The sequence below is a fragment of the Hemiscyllium ocellatum genome, chromosome 12 (assembly GCF_020745735.1).
Source record: "Hemiscyllium ocellatum isolate sHemOce1 chromosome 12, sHemOce1.pat.X.cur, whole genome shotgun sequence".
NCBI lineage: Eukaryota > Metazoa > Chordata > Chondrichthyes > Orectolobiformes > Hemiscylliidae > Hemiscyllium > Hemiscyllium ocellatum.
In genome coordinates this window covers 85,397,473-85,415,090 of record NC_083412.1, presented here as the reverse complement: position 1 = coordinate 85,415,090, position 17,618 = coordinate 85,397,473, and the positions used below count along the sequence as shown (strand labels likewise).

The 17,618-nt window shown below is 43.4% G+C and overlaps 1 protein-coding gene across 1 annotated transcript in view; it reads right to left on the bottom strand.

Annotated features, from left to right (window-relative positions):
* bace2 (beta-secretase 2) overlaps nt 1-17,618 on the bottom strand; it is a 79,229-nt gene that overhangs the window by 3,772 nt on the left and 57,839 nt on the right. Inside the window, exon 8 of the mRNA XM_060833814.1 lies at nt 17,301-17,469. Coding sequence (XP_060689797.1) covers nt 17,301-17,469 — 169 coding nt within the window. The remainder of the gene's footprint in view (nt 1-17,300; nt 17,470-17,618) is intronic.

The following is a 17,618-nucleotide window of genomic DNA, read 5'->3' as shown; positions in this document are numbered from 1 at the left end:
GAGGGTGAGCTGAGACACGGATGCAGAGATGCGTCAGTGCGATTTGGACAAGTTGAACGAGTAGGAAAATGCATGGCAGTTGAAAAATGATGTGGATAAAAGTGAGATTATCCACTCTGGCAGCAAAAACAGGAAGGCAGATTATCTGAGTGGTGATGGGTTGAGAGAAGGGGAGGTGCAACAAGAACAGGTTGCTCAGGTGAAAGTAAGCTTGCAGGTTCAGCAGATGAAGGCGGCAAATGGTATGTTAGCCTTCAGAGGGAGAGGAGAAAGTGAGGACTGCAGATGCTAGAGATCAGAGCTGAAAATGCGTTGCTGGAAAAGCGCAGCGGGTCAGGCAGCATCCAAGGAGCAGGAGATTCGACGTTTCGGGCATAAGCCCTTCTTCAGGAATGAAGAAGGACTTATGCCCGAAACGTCGATTCTCCTGCTCCTTGGATGCTGCCTGACCTGCTGCGCTTTTCCAGCAACACATTTTCAGTTCAGAGGGAGAGGATTCAAGTACAGGAGCAGGGATGTCTTGCTGCAATTATTCATAGCTTTAGTAAGACCACAGCTGGAGTATTGTGTGCAGTATTGGTGTCCTTAGCCAAGGATGGATGTTCTGACCATGGAGGCAGTATATCAAAGGTCTATTAGACTGATTCCTGCGATGACAGGGCTGAAATGTCATGAAATCAGAGCAGATTGGTTAATATTCGCTGGAGTTGCCAAAGAGTAAATTCAGGAAGTATGTTTTCAAATGACCAAAGAGGCCAGAACCAGGTATCACAGTTAAAAGGATATGGTTACGTCATTCAGGACTGAGATGAGGAGAAATTTCTTCTGCCAGACAGAAGTACACCTATGGAATTCTCTACCACAGAAAGCAATTCAGACCAAAACAATGTTTTCAAGAAGGAGTTAGATATAGTTCTCAGGGCTAAAGGTTTCAAGGGTTTCAGGAGCATAGCAGGAACAGGGTGCTAAGTTGGAAGATCAGCCATGGTCACGTGGAATGGTGTAGCAGGCTTCAAGGGCTGAATTGGCCTACTCCTATTTTTTATGTTTCTACTGAGTTAACACAAGAAGATGTCTTTCTTCTCTCAATACACAAGGGAAAGAAAAGTCTAAAGGCCCACAAGGCTCAACTGACTATTTTCCAAATGTGCTAACTACTATATTTGGTACTAAATGCATTACTTTTCCCTCAGTTTATTCAATTTGGCTGGCATTGATTGATCAGTCATGGTCAATTCACAGGATATCGGAAAAATGGCAAGACTTAATCTCAATAAAAAAAATCTTTTTCCTTGGAGAGAATGCAAATGTGCTTGAATGTATACATTTATATTCTACAATTCAAAAGGAAAATTTACTGATGAATGCAGTTTCTACTGCTACAAATTCATATTACACACCCAACACAATTACAGTGAGCATTCTCTCCACTTCTATCTTTATTCAGAACACTGCTCTTAATTGCTGGATTTTGCGGCTTATTTTTGCATTTTAACACAATGGATTATTCACAGCTGAATGTCATGATCAAGAGAAGTTTTCTCCAGATCTCACTTAGTACACACAGATCAGGTTGAAGGCTAACTCTCAGGTGAAAAATCATTATCAAAACTGAAGCATTGTGGTTACAGACAATAGATGCAGGAGTAGGCCCCTCTACCCTTCGAGCCAGCACCACCATTCATTATGATCATGGCTGATCATCCTCAATCAGTATCCCGTTCCTGCCTTATCCCCATAACCCTTGATTCCACTATCCTCAAGAGCCACAACTCTTTCTTGAGAGTATCCAGAGACTTGGCCTGAACAGCCTTCTGGGGCAGAGCATTCCATACACCCATCACTCTCTGGGTGAAGAAGTTTCTCCTCAATTCTAAGTGGCCTATCCCTTATTTTTAAACTGCGTTCTCTGGTTCAGGACTCAACCATCAGCATAAACATGTTTCCTACCTCCAGAGTGTCCAAACCTTTAATAATCTTATACGTCTCAATCAGAACACCTCTCAGCCTTCTAAACTCAAACACATACAAGCCCAGTCGCTCCAATGTTTCAGCGTAAGATAGTCCCGCCATACGAAAAATTGACCTCATGAGCCTACATTGCACTCCCTCAATAGCCAGAATGTCTTTCCTCAAATTTGGAGACCAAAACCATGCACAATATTCCAGGTGCGGCCTCACTAGGGCCCAGTACAGCCACAGAAGGACCTCTTTGCTTCTATTCTCAATCCCTGTTATGAAGGCCAGCATGCAATTAGCTTTCTTCACTACCCGCTGTACCTACAAGCTTGCTTTCATTGACTGATGTACAAGAACACCCAGATCTCTTTGTACTGCCCCTTTACCTAACTTGACTCCATTTAGGTAGTAATCTGCCTTCCTGTTCTTGCCACCAAAGTGGATAAGCACACATTTATCCACATTAAACTGCATCTGCCATGCATCCGTCCACTCACCTAGCTGTCCAGGTCACCATGTATTCTCCTAACATCCTCCTCACATTTTACCCTGCCACGCAGCTTTGTGTCATCAGCAAATTTGCTAATATTACTTTTAATACCTTCATCTATATCATTAATTGACATTGTAAAAAGCTGCGGTCCCAGCACTGATTCCTGCGGTACCCCACTGGTCACTGCCTGCCATTCTGAAAGGGAGCCGTTTATCACTACTGTTTCCTATCAGCCAACCAATTTTCAATCCATGTCAGTATCTTGCCCCTAATACCACGTGCCCCAATTTTGCTCACTAACCTCCTACGTGGGACTTTATCAAAGGCTTTCTGAAAGTCCAGGTATACTACAGCCACTGAATCTCCCTTGTCCATCTTCAGAGTTACATCCTCAAAAAATTCCAGAAGATTAGTCAAGCATGATTTCCCCTTTATGTTCCCAGAGTAGTAATCCAGAAGACTGGACTAAGTATCCACTTCCATAGGTGGGGAATTTTAATTCAGTTTATTAAATAGATCTGAATTAAAAAGCTTGCATACACAATCGTGGCCAGGAAAAGGGATGTTGTACCACAATGACAGCATCCCTACCTCAGGTCCAATATCATAGAATCCCTACAATGCGAAAGGTGGCCATTAGGTCCATCGAGTCCACACCGCCCTTCAGAAAAACATCCCATCCAGACCCACCCTCCAACTTTAACCCTATAACCTTGCATTTACCATACAATTCCACCTAAACTGCAAATCTTTGGACTGTGGGAGGAAAAAGTGTGGACTACAGATGCTGGAGATCAGAGCTGAAAATGTGTTGCTGGAAAAGCACAGCAGGTCAGGCAGCAGCCAAAGAGCAGGAGAATCAACGTTTCGGGCATGAGCCCGAAGAAGGGGTCACGCCCAAAACTGTGGGAGGAAACCAGAGCACCCGGAGGAAATCTGGCGCTGAGAGGCAGAGTGCTCATCACTGGGCTACCATGCTGCCCAGGAGATCTGGATTCAAGTCTACTTCAGGACAGCCAAGGAGGGATGTCATAACATGACCAGACTGGTGAACAGAAAACGACAGACTTACATAACCACTGATTAAGTAATGTCCTTTAGGGAAGTAAATCTGTTATCTTTACCTGGTCTCTTCTACAAGCAAGTTGATACCCATAGCAATGTGGCTGACTCCTAACTTCCCTCTGTGATGGCCTAGCACAACTAGATGTTTGGTTCAGAATTCTTGAAGTTCTATGACACTTCAACGCTGAACAACATGCTAACTGCAGGGCGAAAGAGCAGGAGATCACAGACTCTGCAGCTTCTCCAGTTTCTGAGCCTATTGGCTGCATTCTGTCATGATTTTTAAATACCAAATTAAATAAATTTGACAATTCTGCTCGTTGTGAAATTTCATTTTTTTTTCATTCAGCACATTCAATTGTAATAAAATTGGTATGACATACACATATACAAAATAGTAATTGGCAAACAATTTTACAAAACATCCTGCAACAGTGAGTCCAGTGGGTTCTTTCTTGGTTATATATCTTTTGGAGACAAGTCTCTTATTAAACTTAAAATATAAGCCATAGCTATTCATTTAACCTGGGGCAGTATTTGTAGAAGAATAAGATAGTGTTATTTTCTGGGTCTGTAGATTGTGAAGGAGCAAAAATGGCTTTTGCAGTGATATGTACTTCTTGTCAGATGTGGGAGTTTAAAGAGAGTTTAAGGGTTACTGCGGATTATATCTGCCATAAATGCTGTTGGATGCAAATGTTAATCAGATCGAGTGGATTGGTTGGAGAGACAGATAGAAGCGATGAGGAATTTGCAACAGCAACAGTATGTGATGGTTGGCAGTTATGAAAGGGGGGAAAGCCTCAGATACAGTCATATAGATGGGTTAACTCCAGGAAGGGTAAGAGAGGTAGGCAGCTAGAGCAGGAATCTTTTGTGGATATACCCATTTCAAACAGGTACGCTGTTTTGGAAAATGTAGGGGGTGATGGATTCTCAGGGGAACATGGCATGATCAGCCAAGTTTCTGGTATTGAGACTGGCTCTAATGCAACGAGGGGTACGGCGGCTTCCAGGAGATCAATTGTGTTAGAGGATTCCGTAGTCTGGGGTAGAGACAGACGTTTCTGTGGCCAGCAGAGAAAAAGCAGAATGGTGTATTGTTTCTCTGGTGCCAGGATCAAGGATGTCTCAGAGAGGGTGCAGAATGTTCTCACGGGGGAGAGGGGCCAGCAGGAGGTCATTGTCCACATTGGAACCAATGACATAGAAAGGGAAAAGGTTGAGATTCTGAAGGGAGATTACAGAGAGTTAGGCAGAAATTTAAAAAGGAGGTCCTCAAGGGTAGTAATATCTGGATTATTCCCAGTGCTACGAGCTAGTGAGGGCAGGAATAGGAGGATAGAGCAGATGAATGCATGGCTGAGGAGCTGTATTTGGGAGAAGGAGTCACATTTTTGGATCATTGGAATCTCTTTTGGGGTAGAAGTGATCTGTACAAGAAGGACATTTTGCACCTAAATTGGAAGGGGACTAATATACTGACAGGGAAATTTGCTAGAGCTGCTCGAGAGGATTTAAACTAGTAAGGTTGGAGAGTGGGGGGTAGGACCCAGGTAGATAGTGAGGAAAGAGATCGATCTAAGACGGGTACAGCTGAGAACAGAAGTGAGTCAAACAGTTAGGGCAGGCAGGGACAAGGTAGGACTAATAAATTAAACTGCATTTATTTCAATGCAAGGAGCCTAACAGGGAAGGCAGATGAACTCAGGGCACGGTTAGGAACATGGGATTGCGATATCATAGCAATTACAGAAACATGGCTCATGGATGGGCAGGACTGGCAGCTTAATGTTCCAGGATACAATTACTATAGGAAGGATAGGTAGGGAGGCAAGAGAGAGGAGGGGGGAGTGGCATTTTTGATAAGGGATAGCATTACAGCTGTGCTGAGGGAGGATATTCCCAGAAATACATCCAGGGAAGTTATTTGGATGGAACTCAGAAATAAGAAAGGGATGATCACTTTATTAACATTGTATTATAGACCCCCCCAATAGTCAGAGGGAAATTGAGAAACAAACTTGTAAGGAGATCTCAGCTATCTCTAAGAATAATAGGGTGGTTATGGTAGGGTATTTTGACTTTCTAAACATCGACTGGGACTGCCATCGTGTTAAAGGTTTAGATGGAGAGGAATTTGTTAAGTGTGTACAAGACAATTTTCTGATTCAGTATGTGGATGTACCTCCGAGAGAAGGTGCAAACTTGACCTACTCCTGGGAAATAAGGCAGGACAGGTAACTGAAGTGTCAGTGGGGGGAAAAAGATAGACCAGATCTAAAAGTTGAAGTTGTAAATTGGAGAAAGGCCAATTTTGACGGTATTAGGCAAGAACTTTTGAAAGCTGATTGGAGGTAGATGTTCACAGGTAAAGGGAGGACTGGAAAATGGGAAGCTTTCAGAAATGAGATAACAAGAATCTAGAGAAAGTATATTCCTGTCAGGGTGAAAGGAAAGGCTGGTAGGTATAGGGAATGCTGGATGACTAAAGAACTTGAGGGTTTGATTCAGAAGAAGGAGGAAGCATGTGTCCGGTATAGACAGGATAGATCGAGGGAAGCCTTAGAAGAGTATAAAGGCAGTAGGAGTATACTCAAGAGGGAAATCAGGAGGGCAAAAACAGGACATGAGACAACTTTGGCAAATAGAATTAAAGGAGAATCCAAAAGGGTTTTTACAAATATATTAAGGACAAAAGGGTAACTAGGAAGAGAATAGGGCCCCTCAAAGATCAGCAAGGCAGCCTTAGTGTGGAGCCACAGAAAATTTGGGAGATACAAAATGAATATTTTGCATCAATATTTACTGTGGAAAAGGATATGGAATATATAGACTGTAGGGAAATAGATGATGACATCTTGCAAAATGTCCAGATTACAGAGGAAGTAGTGCTGGATGTCTTGAAATGGTTAAAGGTGATAAATCCCCAGGACCAGATCAGGAGAACCCGAGAACTCTGTGGGAAGCTAGAAAAGTGATTGCTGGGCCTCTTGCCGAGATATTTGTATCATCGATAGTCACAGGTAAGGTGCCAATGGAAGGTTGGCAAACGTGGTACCACTGTTTAAGAAGGGTGGTACAGACAAGCCAGGGAACCATAGACCGGTGAGCCTGAGCTCAGTGGTGGGCAAGTTGTTGGAGGGAATCCTGACCGTCAGGATGTACATGTATTTGGAAAGGCAAGGACTGATTAGGGATAGTCAACATGGCTTTGTGTGTGGGAAATCACATCTCTCAAACTTGATTGAGTTTTTTGAGGAAGTAACAAAAGACAACTGATGAAGGCAGAGAAGTAGATGTGATCTATGTGGACTTCAGTAAGGTGTTCGACAAGGTTCCCCATGGGAGACTGATTAGCAAAGTTAGATCTCATGGAATACAGGGAGAACTAGCCATTTGTATACAGAACTGGCTCAAAGGTAGAAGAGAGGGTGGTGGTGGAGGGTTGTTTTTCAGACTGGAGGCCTCTACTTTTTGTCATTTACATAAATGATTTGGATGAGAGCATGAGGTACAGTTAGTAAGCTTGCAGATGACATCAAAATTGGATGTGTAGTGGACAGCGAAGAGGGTTACCTCAGGCTACAACAGCATCTTGACCAAATGGGCCAATGGGCTGAGAAGTGGCAGATGGAGTTTAATTCAGATAAATGTGAGGTACTGCATTTTGGGAAAGCAATTCTTAGCAGGACTTAACACACTTAATGGTAAGGTCCTATGGAGGGTTGCTGAACAAAGAGCTTGGAGTGCAGGTTCATAGCTCCTTGAAAGTGGAATCGCAGGTAGATAGGATAGTGAAGGCGTTTGGTATGCTTTCCTTCATTGGTCAGAGTATTGAGTACAGGAGTTGGGAGGTCATGTTGCGGCTGTACAGGACATTGGTTAGGTCACTGTTGGAAGGGTTCAGAAAAGATTTAAGGATGTTGCCGGGGTTGGAGGATTTGAGCTATAGGGAGAGGCTGAACAGGCTGGGGTTGTTTTCCCTGGAGTGTCGGAGGCTGAGGGGTGACCTTATAGAGGTTTACAAAATTATGAGGGGTATGGATAGGGTAAATAGACAAAGTCTTTTCCCTGAGGTCGGGGAGTCGAGTGCAGAACTAGAGGTTTCGGGTGAGAGGGGAAAGATATAAAAGAGACCAAAGGGGCAACTTTTTCCACACAGATGGTGGTAAGTGTATGGAATGAGCTGCCAGAGGAAGTGGTGGAGGCTGGTACAATTGCAACATTTAAGAGGCATTTGGATGGGTATATGAATAGGAAGGGTTTGGAGGGATATGGGTCGGGTGCTGGCAAGTGGGACTAGATTGGGTTGGGATATCTGTTCGGCATGGACGGGTTGGACCGAAGGGTCTGTTTCCATGCTGTACATTTCTACGATTGTAAATGCATTTTAGCCCCATCCAAAAGGTCTTTCCAGAAATCAATCAAGCAGCAAAATCTCTCACTTCACATCCTCTAACTCCAAGGATAACAGTTGACAATTAATGATTCATTGGTCATTTCTAGGATCTAATTTTTGCATTTTGGAGTCAACAACCATCTCTCCACAGCGATAGACACAGACAAAAAAACCCAAAAGAATTGGACATCAGAAACAAACACAGAAACTGTTGGAAAAACTCAGGGATGGCAGCATCTGTGGAGAGAAATCAAAGTTAATGTTTTGGCTCCAGAGTTCCCTACAAACAGAACACAGTAAATGAGAGAGACAAACAGAGACACACACACACACACACACACACACACACAGTGCAAGACAGTGTGCCAAGTATCACATAATCTGAATTGTTCATCATTAAATCAGACAAATTTGGAAAAAATAAGAAATTTTTACTAGTTGGCTTGTGATTCCTTTAAAAACGAGAGCAGGGTTAAAATGCAATGAACCAAAAGAAAACACACAAAATTTAATAATAATGAGTCAACACAAGGTGGCAGAGTAATCTTTAGTTATATGCTTGAGAAGGGGTGGGTAAAGACCATGATTAAAAAATATTACTATAGAATTGAGGATTTGTAATGAGCTGTTAAGTTCTCCAAGGTAAAACCTGTCACTGATACCAGGCATAAACCAAAAAAAATCCTTTTTCATTCTCCAAATAATGAAGGATATAAATTTAAAAATTCAAATTTGTAATGGATGAGCATTCTAAAGCTTGGTTCACCCGATTGGAAAATAGAACCAATTTATCAAGGAAGGCACTATGTAGGAGACAATGGAAACATTTGGGCAGGGATTAAGGACCGAACTGTCGAAGCAGTCTAGAGGAGGTTTACATGACTCATTCCTGGGATAAAGGACTTATGAAAAGTCCCAGTCTGTTTAACCTGTATCCATCAGAGCTTTAGCAGAATGAGACATCATCTTGTTGAAAACTACGAAAGTTCTTGATTCTAGGAGCAAATGACTGCAGCTGCTGGAATCTGAACTGAAAACAAAAGGTGCTGGAGATTGTAGCGGGTCAGGCAGCATCCATGGAGAGCGAGCAAGCTAACGTTTCAAGTCAGAGACTGAAAATGTTAGCTTGCTCTCTCTCTCCATGGATGCTGCCTGACCCGGTGTGATCTCCAGTATTTGTCATCTGCAGTAAAGCTCTCGATTGGCTGAATGCTAGGTGCTTCCCCTTTGGGAAACTAGAACTTGGGGACACAGCTTAATAATGAGATCTTCCTTTATGCCAAAGGAAGATCTCATCGAGTCATAGACATGTACAGCACCGAAACAGACTCTTCGGTCCAACTTGTCAATGCCGATCAGATATCCCGAACCTAGTCCCACCTGCCAGCACCTGGCCCATGTCCCTCCAAACCCTTCCTATTTATATACTTATCCAGATGCCTCTTAATTGTTGCAATTGTACCAGCCTCCACCACTTCCTCTGGCAGCTCATTCCATACAGTGTGAAAAAGTTGCCCCTTAGGTCTCCTCTTTTATATATTTCCCCTCTCACCCTAAACCTGTGGCCTCTAGTTCTAGACTCCCATACCACAGGGAAGAGACTTTGTCTATTTATCCTATCCATGCCCATTATGATTTTATAAACCTCTATAAGGTCACCCCTCAGCCTCCAATGCTCCAGAGAAAACAGCTGTAGCCTGTTCAACCTCTCCTTATAGCTCAAATCCTCCAACCCTGGCAACATCCTTGTAAATCTTTTCTGAACCCTTTCAAGTTTCACAACATCTTTCCGATAGGAAGGAGACTAGAATTGCACGCAATATTCCAAGAGTGACACCATGACCTTCCACCTTCTGTATTCATTACTCTGACCAATAAAGGAAAGCATATCAAACACCTTTTTCACTATCCTATCTACCTGCGACTCCACTTTCAAGGAGCTATGAACCTGCACACCAAGGTCTCTTTGTTCAGCAACACTCCCTCAGACCTTACCATTAAGTGTATAAATCCTGCTAAGGTTTGCTTTCTCAAAATGCAGCACCTCACATTTATATAAATTAAACTCCAACTGCCACGTTTCAGCCCATTTGGCCCATCTGATCAAGATCCCGTTGTAACGGGAGGTAACCTTCTTCACTGTCCATTGCACCTCCAATTTTGGGGTCATCTGCAAACTTACTACCTGTACCTCTTATGCTCACATCCAAATTATTTATATAAATGAAAAGTAGAGGACCCAGCACCGATCCTGGTGGCACTCCACTGGTCACAGGCCTCCAGCCTGAAAAACAACCCTCCACCACCACCTTCTCTCTTCTACCTTTGAGCCAGCTCTGTATCCAAATGGTTAGTTCTCCCTGTATTCCAGAAGATCTAATCTTGTTAACCAATCTCCCATGGGGAACCTTGTCGAGAGCCTTACTGAAGTCCGTATAGATCACATCCACTGTTCTTCCCTCATTAATCCTCTTTGTTACTTCCTCAAAAACTCAATCAAATTTGAGAGACAAGATTTCCCAAGCACAAAGCCATGTTGACTATCCCTAATCAGTCCTTGCCTTTCCAAATACATGCACATCTTGTCCTTCAGGATTCCCTCCAACAACTTGACCACCACTGACATCAGGCTCACTGGTCTACAGTTCCCTGGTTTGTCCTTACCACTTTTCTTAAACAGTGGCACCACATTAGCCAACTTCCAATCTTTCGGCATCTCACCTGTGACTGTGACTATCAATGACACAAATATCTCAGTAGGGGGTCAAGCAATCACATCACTAGCTTCCCACAGAGTTCAAGGGTACACCTACTTCACCAACACATTCCATCCAGACTTAAATTTACGTGGACCATCTCTGACACCTCCCTCCCTTTCCTGGACCTCTCCATCTCCATCTCCATTAAGGGCAACCGACCCGACACTGATATTTTTTAAAAAACCCACCGATTCCCACAGATACCTGGATTACACCGCTTCTCACCCTACCTCCTTCAAAAATGCCATCTCACATTCCCAATTCCGCTGCCTTTGCTGTATCTGCTCACAGGAGGACTAGTTCCACCACAGAACATACCAGATGGCCTCCTTCTTTAGAAACCACAATTTCCTTTCTCATGTGGTTGAAGATGCCCTCCAACGCATCTCGCCCACATCCTCTCCACCCTCAAACCCCATCACTCCAACCATAACAAGGACAGAACCCCCCTGGTCCTCACCTTCCACGCTACCAACCTTCGCACAAACTGCATTATCCGACGATATTTCCACCACCAGGGATAAATTTCCCTCCCCAGCCCTTTCCGCAAAGACTATTCCCTCCATGACCACCAGGTCAGGTCCACGCCTCGCCTCCCCCTACAACCCACCCTCCCATCCTGGCACCTTCCCCTGCCACCGCAGAAATTGCTAAAACTGCGCCCACACCTCCTCCCTCAGCCCCAAAAGAGCCTTCCACATCCAAAGTTTTACCTGCACATCCACCAATCTCATTTATTGTATCCATTGCTCCCGATGCTGTGTCCTCTACATTGGGGAAACTGGACGCTTCCTCGCAGAGTGCTTTAGGGAACATCTCCGGGACACCCGCACCAATCAACCCCACCGCTCCGTGGCCCAACATTTCAACTCCCCCCTCCCATTCTGCCAAAGACATACAGGTCCTGGGCCGCCTCCACCGCTGCTCCCTCACCACCCGACGCCTGGAGGAAGAACGCCTTATCTTCTGCCTCGGAACGTAGACTTCACCAGTTTCCTCATTTCCCCCCATCCCCCACCTTACCCCAATTCCTAACTTCCAGCTCAGCACCATCCACGACCTGTCCTACCTGCCTATTTTCTTTTCCACCTATCCACTTCACCCTCTTCTCTCACCTATCACCTTCATCTCACCCCCATTCATATATTGTACTCTTTGCTACCTTCTCCCTAGCATATGCTTCTTTCTTTTTCTTAACCAAACCCTCAATTTTTCTCATCATCCAGCATGCTCTACTACTATCAGCCTTTCCTTTCACCCTAACAGGAATATACTGTCTCTGAACTTGCATTCTCATTTCTTAAGGTTTCTCATTTTCTAGCCATCCCTCTACCTGCAAACATCTCCCCCCCACCCCCCAATCATTTTGAAAGTTCTTGCCTAATACTATCAAAATTTACCTTTCTCCAATTTAGAACTTCAACTTTTAGATCTGGTCTATCCTTTTCCATCACTATTTTAAAACTAATAGAATTATGACCACTGGCCCCCAAAGTGCACCCCCAAAGACACTTCAGTCACCTGCCCTGCCTTATTTCCCAAGAGTAAGTCAAGTTTTGCACCTCCTCTCATAGGTACATCCACATACTGAATCAGAAAATGCTCTTGTACACACTTAAATTACTCTGCATCTAAACCCTTAACACTATGGCAGCCCCAGTCTATGTTTGGAAAGTTAAAACCCCCTACCATAACCACCCTATTGTTCTTACAGATAACCCCTCTGACGATTAGGGGGTCGATAATACACTCCCAATAAGGCAATCATTCCTTTCTTATTTCTCAGTTCTACCCAAATAACTTCCCTGGATGCATTTCTGGGAATATCCTCCCTTTATACAGTTGTAATACTATCCCTTATTAAAAACACCACTCCCCCTCCTGTCTTCCCTCCCTTTGTCCTTCCAGTAGCATTTGTATCCTGGAACATTAAGCTGCCAGTCCTGTCCATCCCTGAGCCATGTTTCTGTAATTGCTATGATATCCCACACCCATGTTCCTAACCATGCCCGGAGTTCATCTGCCTTCCCTGCTAGGCCTCTTTCATTAAATGCAGTTTAATTTACCAGTCCTAGCTTGTTCTCTGCTTTATCCCTGCCTGCCCTGACTGTTTGACTTGTCTTTGTTATCAACTTTACCAGCATCAGAATGACCTCTTGTCCCACCCCCCACCCCCCCCTTACTAATTTAAATCCTCCCTGCAAGTATATTAGTCCACTTCCAACTTAGGTGCAATCTGTCCTCCTTCTACAGGTCACCTCTATCCCAAAAGAGATTCCAATGATCCAAACGGGACTCCTTCTCCCACACACCAGCTCCTCAGCCATGCATTCATCTGCTCTGTCCTCCTATTCCTGCCCTCACTAGCTCATAGCACCGGGAGTAATTCCGATAGTACCACTCACGAGGACTTCCTTTTTAAATTCCTTTCCAATTGTCTAATCTCTCTTCAGAATCTCAACCTTTTCCTTTCCTATGTAGTTGGTTTCAATGTGTACAATGACCTCCTGCTGGCCCCTCATCCCCGTGAGAACATTCTGCACCTTCTCTGAGATATCCTTGATCCTGGCACCAGGGAAGTGACACATCATTCTGATTTTTCACTGCTGGCCACAGAAACGTCTGTCTGTGCCTTGGACTAGAGGGTCCCCTAACATAATCAATCAATCAATCAATCTCTTGGAACCGGATGTACCCTTCATTGCACTAGAGCCAGTTTCAGATAGGTGGGATTGATCCAGAAATAAGGCATTAACAAGATGGGCTAAAGGCCTTTGCCCCCCCACTATCTAAATTTTCTCATGACATTAGCATGCAGGACATTAAAGCCATAATGAGATAGTATGGGAGGCCATTTAGCCAGTCAGAACTGCGCTGGCTCTTAAGAAAGAGTTTTGTGTTTAGTCTCAGAGCTCCAAGCTATTCCTTTTCAACTATTCCTACCTAGAATACAGTGATTTCTACACTTGGAAGGACAACAGTGTGGAATCCAAGGGAACACACCTTCCCAGCCAGGCCACAGAACAACCTGGCTTGCAAAACCCTATTATTGCTCCTTTGCCATCACTGGGTCAAAGTTGTGGACCTCCCTTATTTAACACCACTGTAGGTGTAAGTTCAACACGGGGACCATTGTTATGGACTAGGCCAGACCACTCAAAACATTCTTACGCAGGCGACCCAGACCGTAACTTTGCAATTTGTTTCGGTAAGTGTACAGTGAAAATTACCAGGATTAAATTAGAGAGGTTGATCATCAGGTTTCAAAACAGACAAAACAATTTACTTATTCATAAAATTACACAATGAAACACAAAGAACAGAATAAAGAGCCCCTATAGAACTCAGTCTATCCAAACTAGACTTAAGTACGCTGTTCTGAATGTACACAACAGTCCCAATAAGTGAACCCCCTTTAAAACACAGTACAAAAAGGGGTCAGATGCTTACAGGTTGAAGTTAGAAGGGCAGGAGAGAGAATTTCCTAACAGCTCACTGTTGAACTCCCAACTAGTTCCAAACTGAACTAAACCGCTCAGCTAGAGAGCTAACCACTCCCCTTTCATTATACAGGTCACCTCTAAAACACGACCACTTTGACCTGAAACCTCATCTGTTTACATATAAACAAAAGGCCTCAGAATCTTTCCATCGCTGTATCAAACCAGTCTGATCGGAGCCCGGCTCGGTTTATCACCCCTCTGAAAAAAAATCAAGGACAGAGTATCCTTGAGCCAAGGAACAACTTTTAGAAAAAAAGGACTCGCTTCGTGACAGTTCACAATTCAAGGTGGTGATTCCATCACATTTTGGTGACAATTAAGGACAGGCAACAAATGCTGGCTTTTCTGGTGATACCCAAAGACTGAAAGAAACATTCAATTCACTTAAAAATGCTTGGCTCTACGTTCACCACTTCACAAGCTGCAGACTCTTGTTGTTTGATTTTTGAAAAAAAATGTCCTTGACACCACTGCAGGTTCTTCGCCAGCGACACGTAAATTTGAATAGATAAGGCTTATAGGAAATAGGGAATCTGTTCTGTGGGGGAGTCGAAGGATTTCTTGTGATGGTGGGGGAGACAGGCAGGAATGTGGAGCTAAGGTCACAGTTAGATCCGCCATGATCTTATTGAACGGGGGAGCAGGCTCTATGGAACAAACAGCCTACAGTACTATTATTTCTTACTATGATCTTGAGAAGGTTCCTCAACCAATCAAAATTAAGGGATAGCTAGCGTCTATGTCAATTTGCATTCAGAGGAATACAAAACTTGAACATGTCAGACAATTTTCAAAAAGTACAAAATGTAACAGCTTGCGTATTTTCACTTCATTGTGAAGAGTTGTCGAAAGAAGGCACTGTGTGTTGGAACTTGAGTACATTAGACCTCAGAGTGAGTGATAGGACCTGCTCCTTCTCCACTCCACACAAAGCACCAGGGTATGGAAATGGAGGGGTGGGGGGGAAGGAAACAAAACAAAAACAACTCCCTTTGGAAATTGAGCAGGCTCAAGCAGGATGGATTCTTGACATTCAAGAATCGAGAAAGAGCGTGACAGATTGACAGAGCATGGATTACAAAGAAAAGCCTTGCAAATCCACAAAAAAAGAGAAAGTTCTTCAGCAAAAACATGTCATTCTTGGAGAGGACGTTTTAATGACTTTACTACAATTTTAAGATTACTTCACATCTCTAATATTCTCCAGCTCAACGGCATATTGTTATTCCTCTGAACTCAGCCTGATTCCTGGATCTTCACAGCTCCACTGTCAGCGGCCCAGTCTTTTGCAGCCAAGACCCTAAACTCCCGTCCTGAACCTCTCTGCCCCTCTTTCACCTTCAAGGTGCTTCACAAACACCAACTTCTTGGTCAGCTTTTGGTCACCTGACCTAACTCTCTTGAAGTTTGCGTTTCAAACTTTGTTAACAATGTCCCCGAGAGGTCCGCTGTGATGTGTGACAATGCTTAAGGCACTACATAAATGCATGGTATTTTTCAGGCAGGTTCTTTATTATTTGCCAGCCTTGTACCTGGAGGCAAGGAACAGAACCTGAACAGCAGGTCCCGCCAACTGATGAGACCACACAATCCATCTGCAGGTTTTTCTTGAGCCATCTCAAGGGAGGGGCCTGGATTGGGAGGTGTGCAAAACACAGTTCCATAACAGGATCAATCCTGGGCTCAGTGCAGCACTTAATGCTCTGCAGTATAGCTCAGGTCAACTGGAAAACCTCAAAAAGGTCCAAAAATGTAACTTTTAGAAGGGCGTGCAAAAGTAACAATGTTAATGTGGCCATTTTCCAAACCAACAGAATGATCGATTGTTTGGCATGCTGACCAGTTCTACCACATTTTCTGTATCCCTACTGAAGGTCAAACTACCACCCACATTCTTTAAAAGGAACAAACGTGTGCGGAATTTCCTTGGAACTGCTCCCATGGCATTGTAGGTAAATTTCCTGGAAGTGCAGCAGAAGGCTAGTTCAGAGCAAATTTGCAGCCTGTAGCCCTAAAAAGCACTTAAGGTTCAGACTTGAAGCTGTCTGTCGCATCTTGCGACATCAGTCTCTAGCTGCATGTGACTGGGGTAGATTGTTGCCATTAATTCCCCTTTCTACGATTTTAAGATAATCAACTCAAAGAAAATTTGAGTTTTAAGTCATCTTAAACTTAAGAATTTGAATTAAAATTAAAATATCATTTTGTGGGACTGATGCAGCAACACATACAGTATCCATTGATTATAGAAGACCGAATGAGTACATCAACCATGGACCTCTCTAGCTGGTGCTTTCACGTTGTAATAAGATGCACTTGAACAGTAATTTACTGTATGGTACCAATATATACAAGTTACACTAATGCATAGACATCGTTGCAAACCCAGCTGTTGCCACGGAGACCTCATGCTTGATAGCTTCAGCTCCCAATGACTGAGCCACCATCAGCTTCAACACGAACGCCTTCAGAACTGCTACCTTATGTGGCACTGCCCCCATTAGTTTGCTAGTCTTGCAGAGAAGACTACACAAAAGCAGTAGCAAATCCAGAGACATTTTTCGACCCAAGCCTTGATAGTAGTAATGGCAACATCAAGCATTACTATTGAACATGAATTGGTCAAATCTTCTGTCATTCATAAATCATCCTGAAATGTCATTCAACAGGATAGAATCACAGTAAAACAAAAAAGTGAACATTATTCATTTGCTCCTTTAGCAGAATTTGAGAAATGTAAAATGATCACAGTTTGTACACACATTGGTTCTATAATTAACAAGCTCATTACTGGAATACAACACTAACGGCACTCTCATTCCAACATTCGAGCTGTAGCTTTTATAGAAAGGGTCCAGTGTATAGTGAGTACCAGGAGAACTTTGTGATAATCGAATAAGCTTTGAAATCTAAGCCAATTCTTTAAGTAATAGTTTGTTTCATTTAAAATTAAATAAAGCCAACAAAGATCATATTCTTGCAGTGAGATCTCGAGTCAAGGCCCTTTCAGCCTCAGAGCTCAAAGAACAGACTCAATTGTTGTTTAGCCCTGTGGCAACATTAGTGACACACAAGGCTTATGAACACACTGCACAATGCTTACTAAGCACAAGACTGACCTGCACATGAGCTGATAGAAAACCCAACTCGTTTCTGTTCTCGGTCAAATACAACATAGAAGCCTTCCATCACAGTGGCACCCAAGACTAATCCATTAGTCGAGGAGGAGATTCCAAATCTATAGCATTCCATCTGGACTCCAATATCAGCCATTGGTTGGATGTACAACTGTACGGTAACAAATATGTATGTTAAGAGTTTATAACAAAACACGTTTTATTGGAAACAAAAAATACTGGAAATACAGCTTCCAACATACTCAGCAAGTTACTCCTACACAGTTTTTATTTGTTCATGAGATGCAGATATTGTTGAAC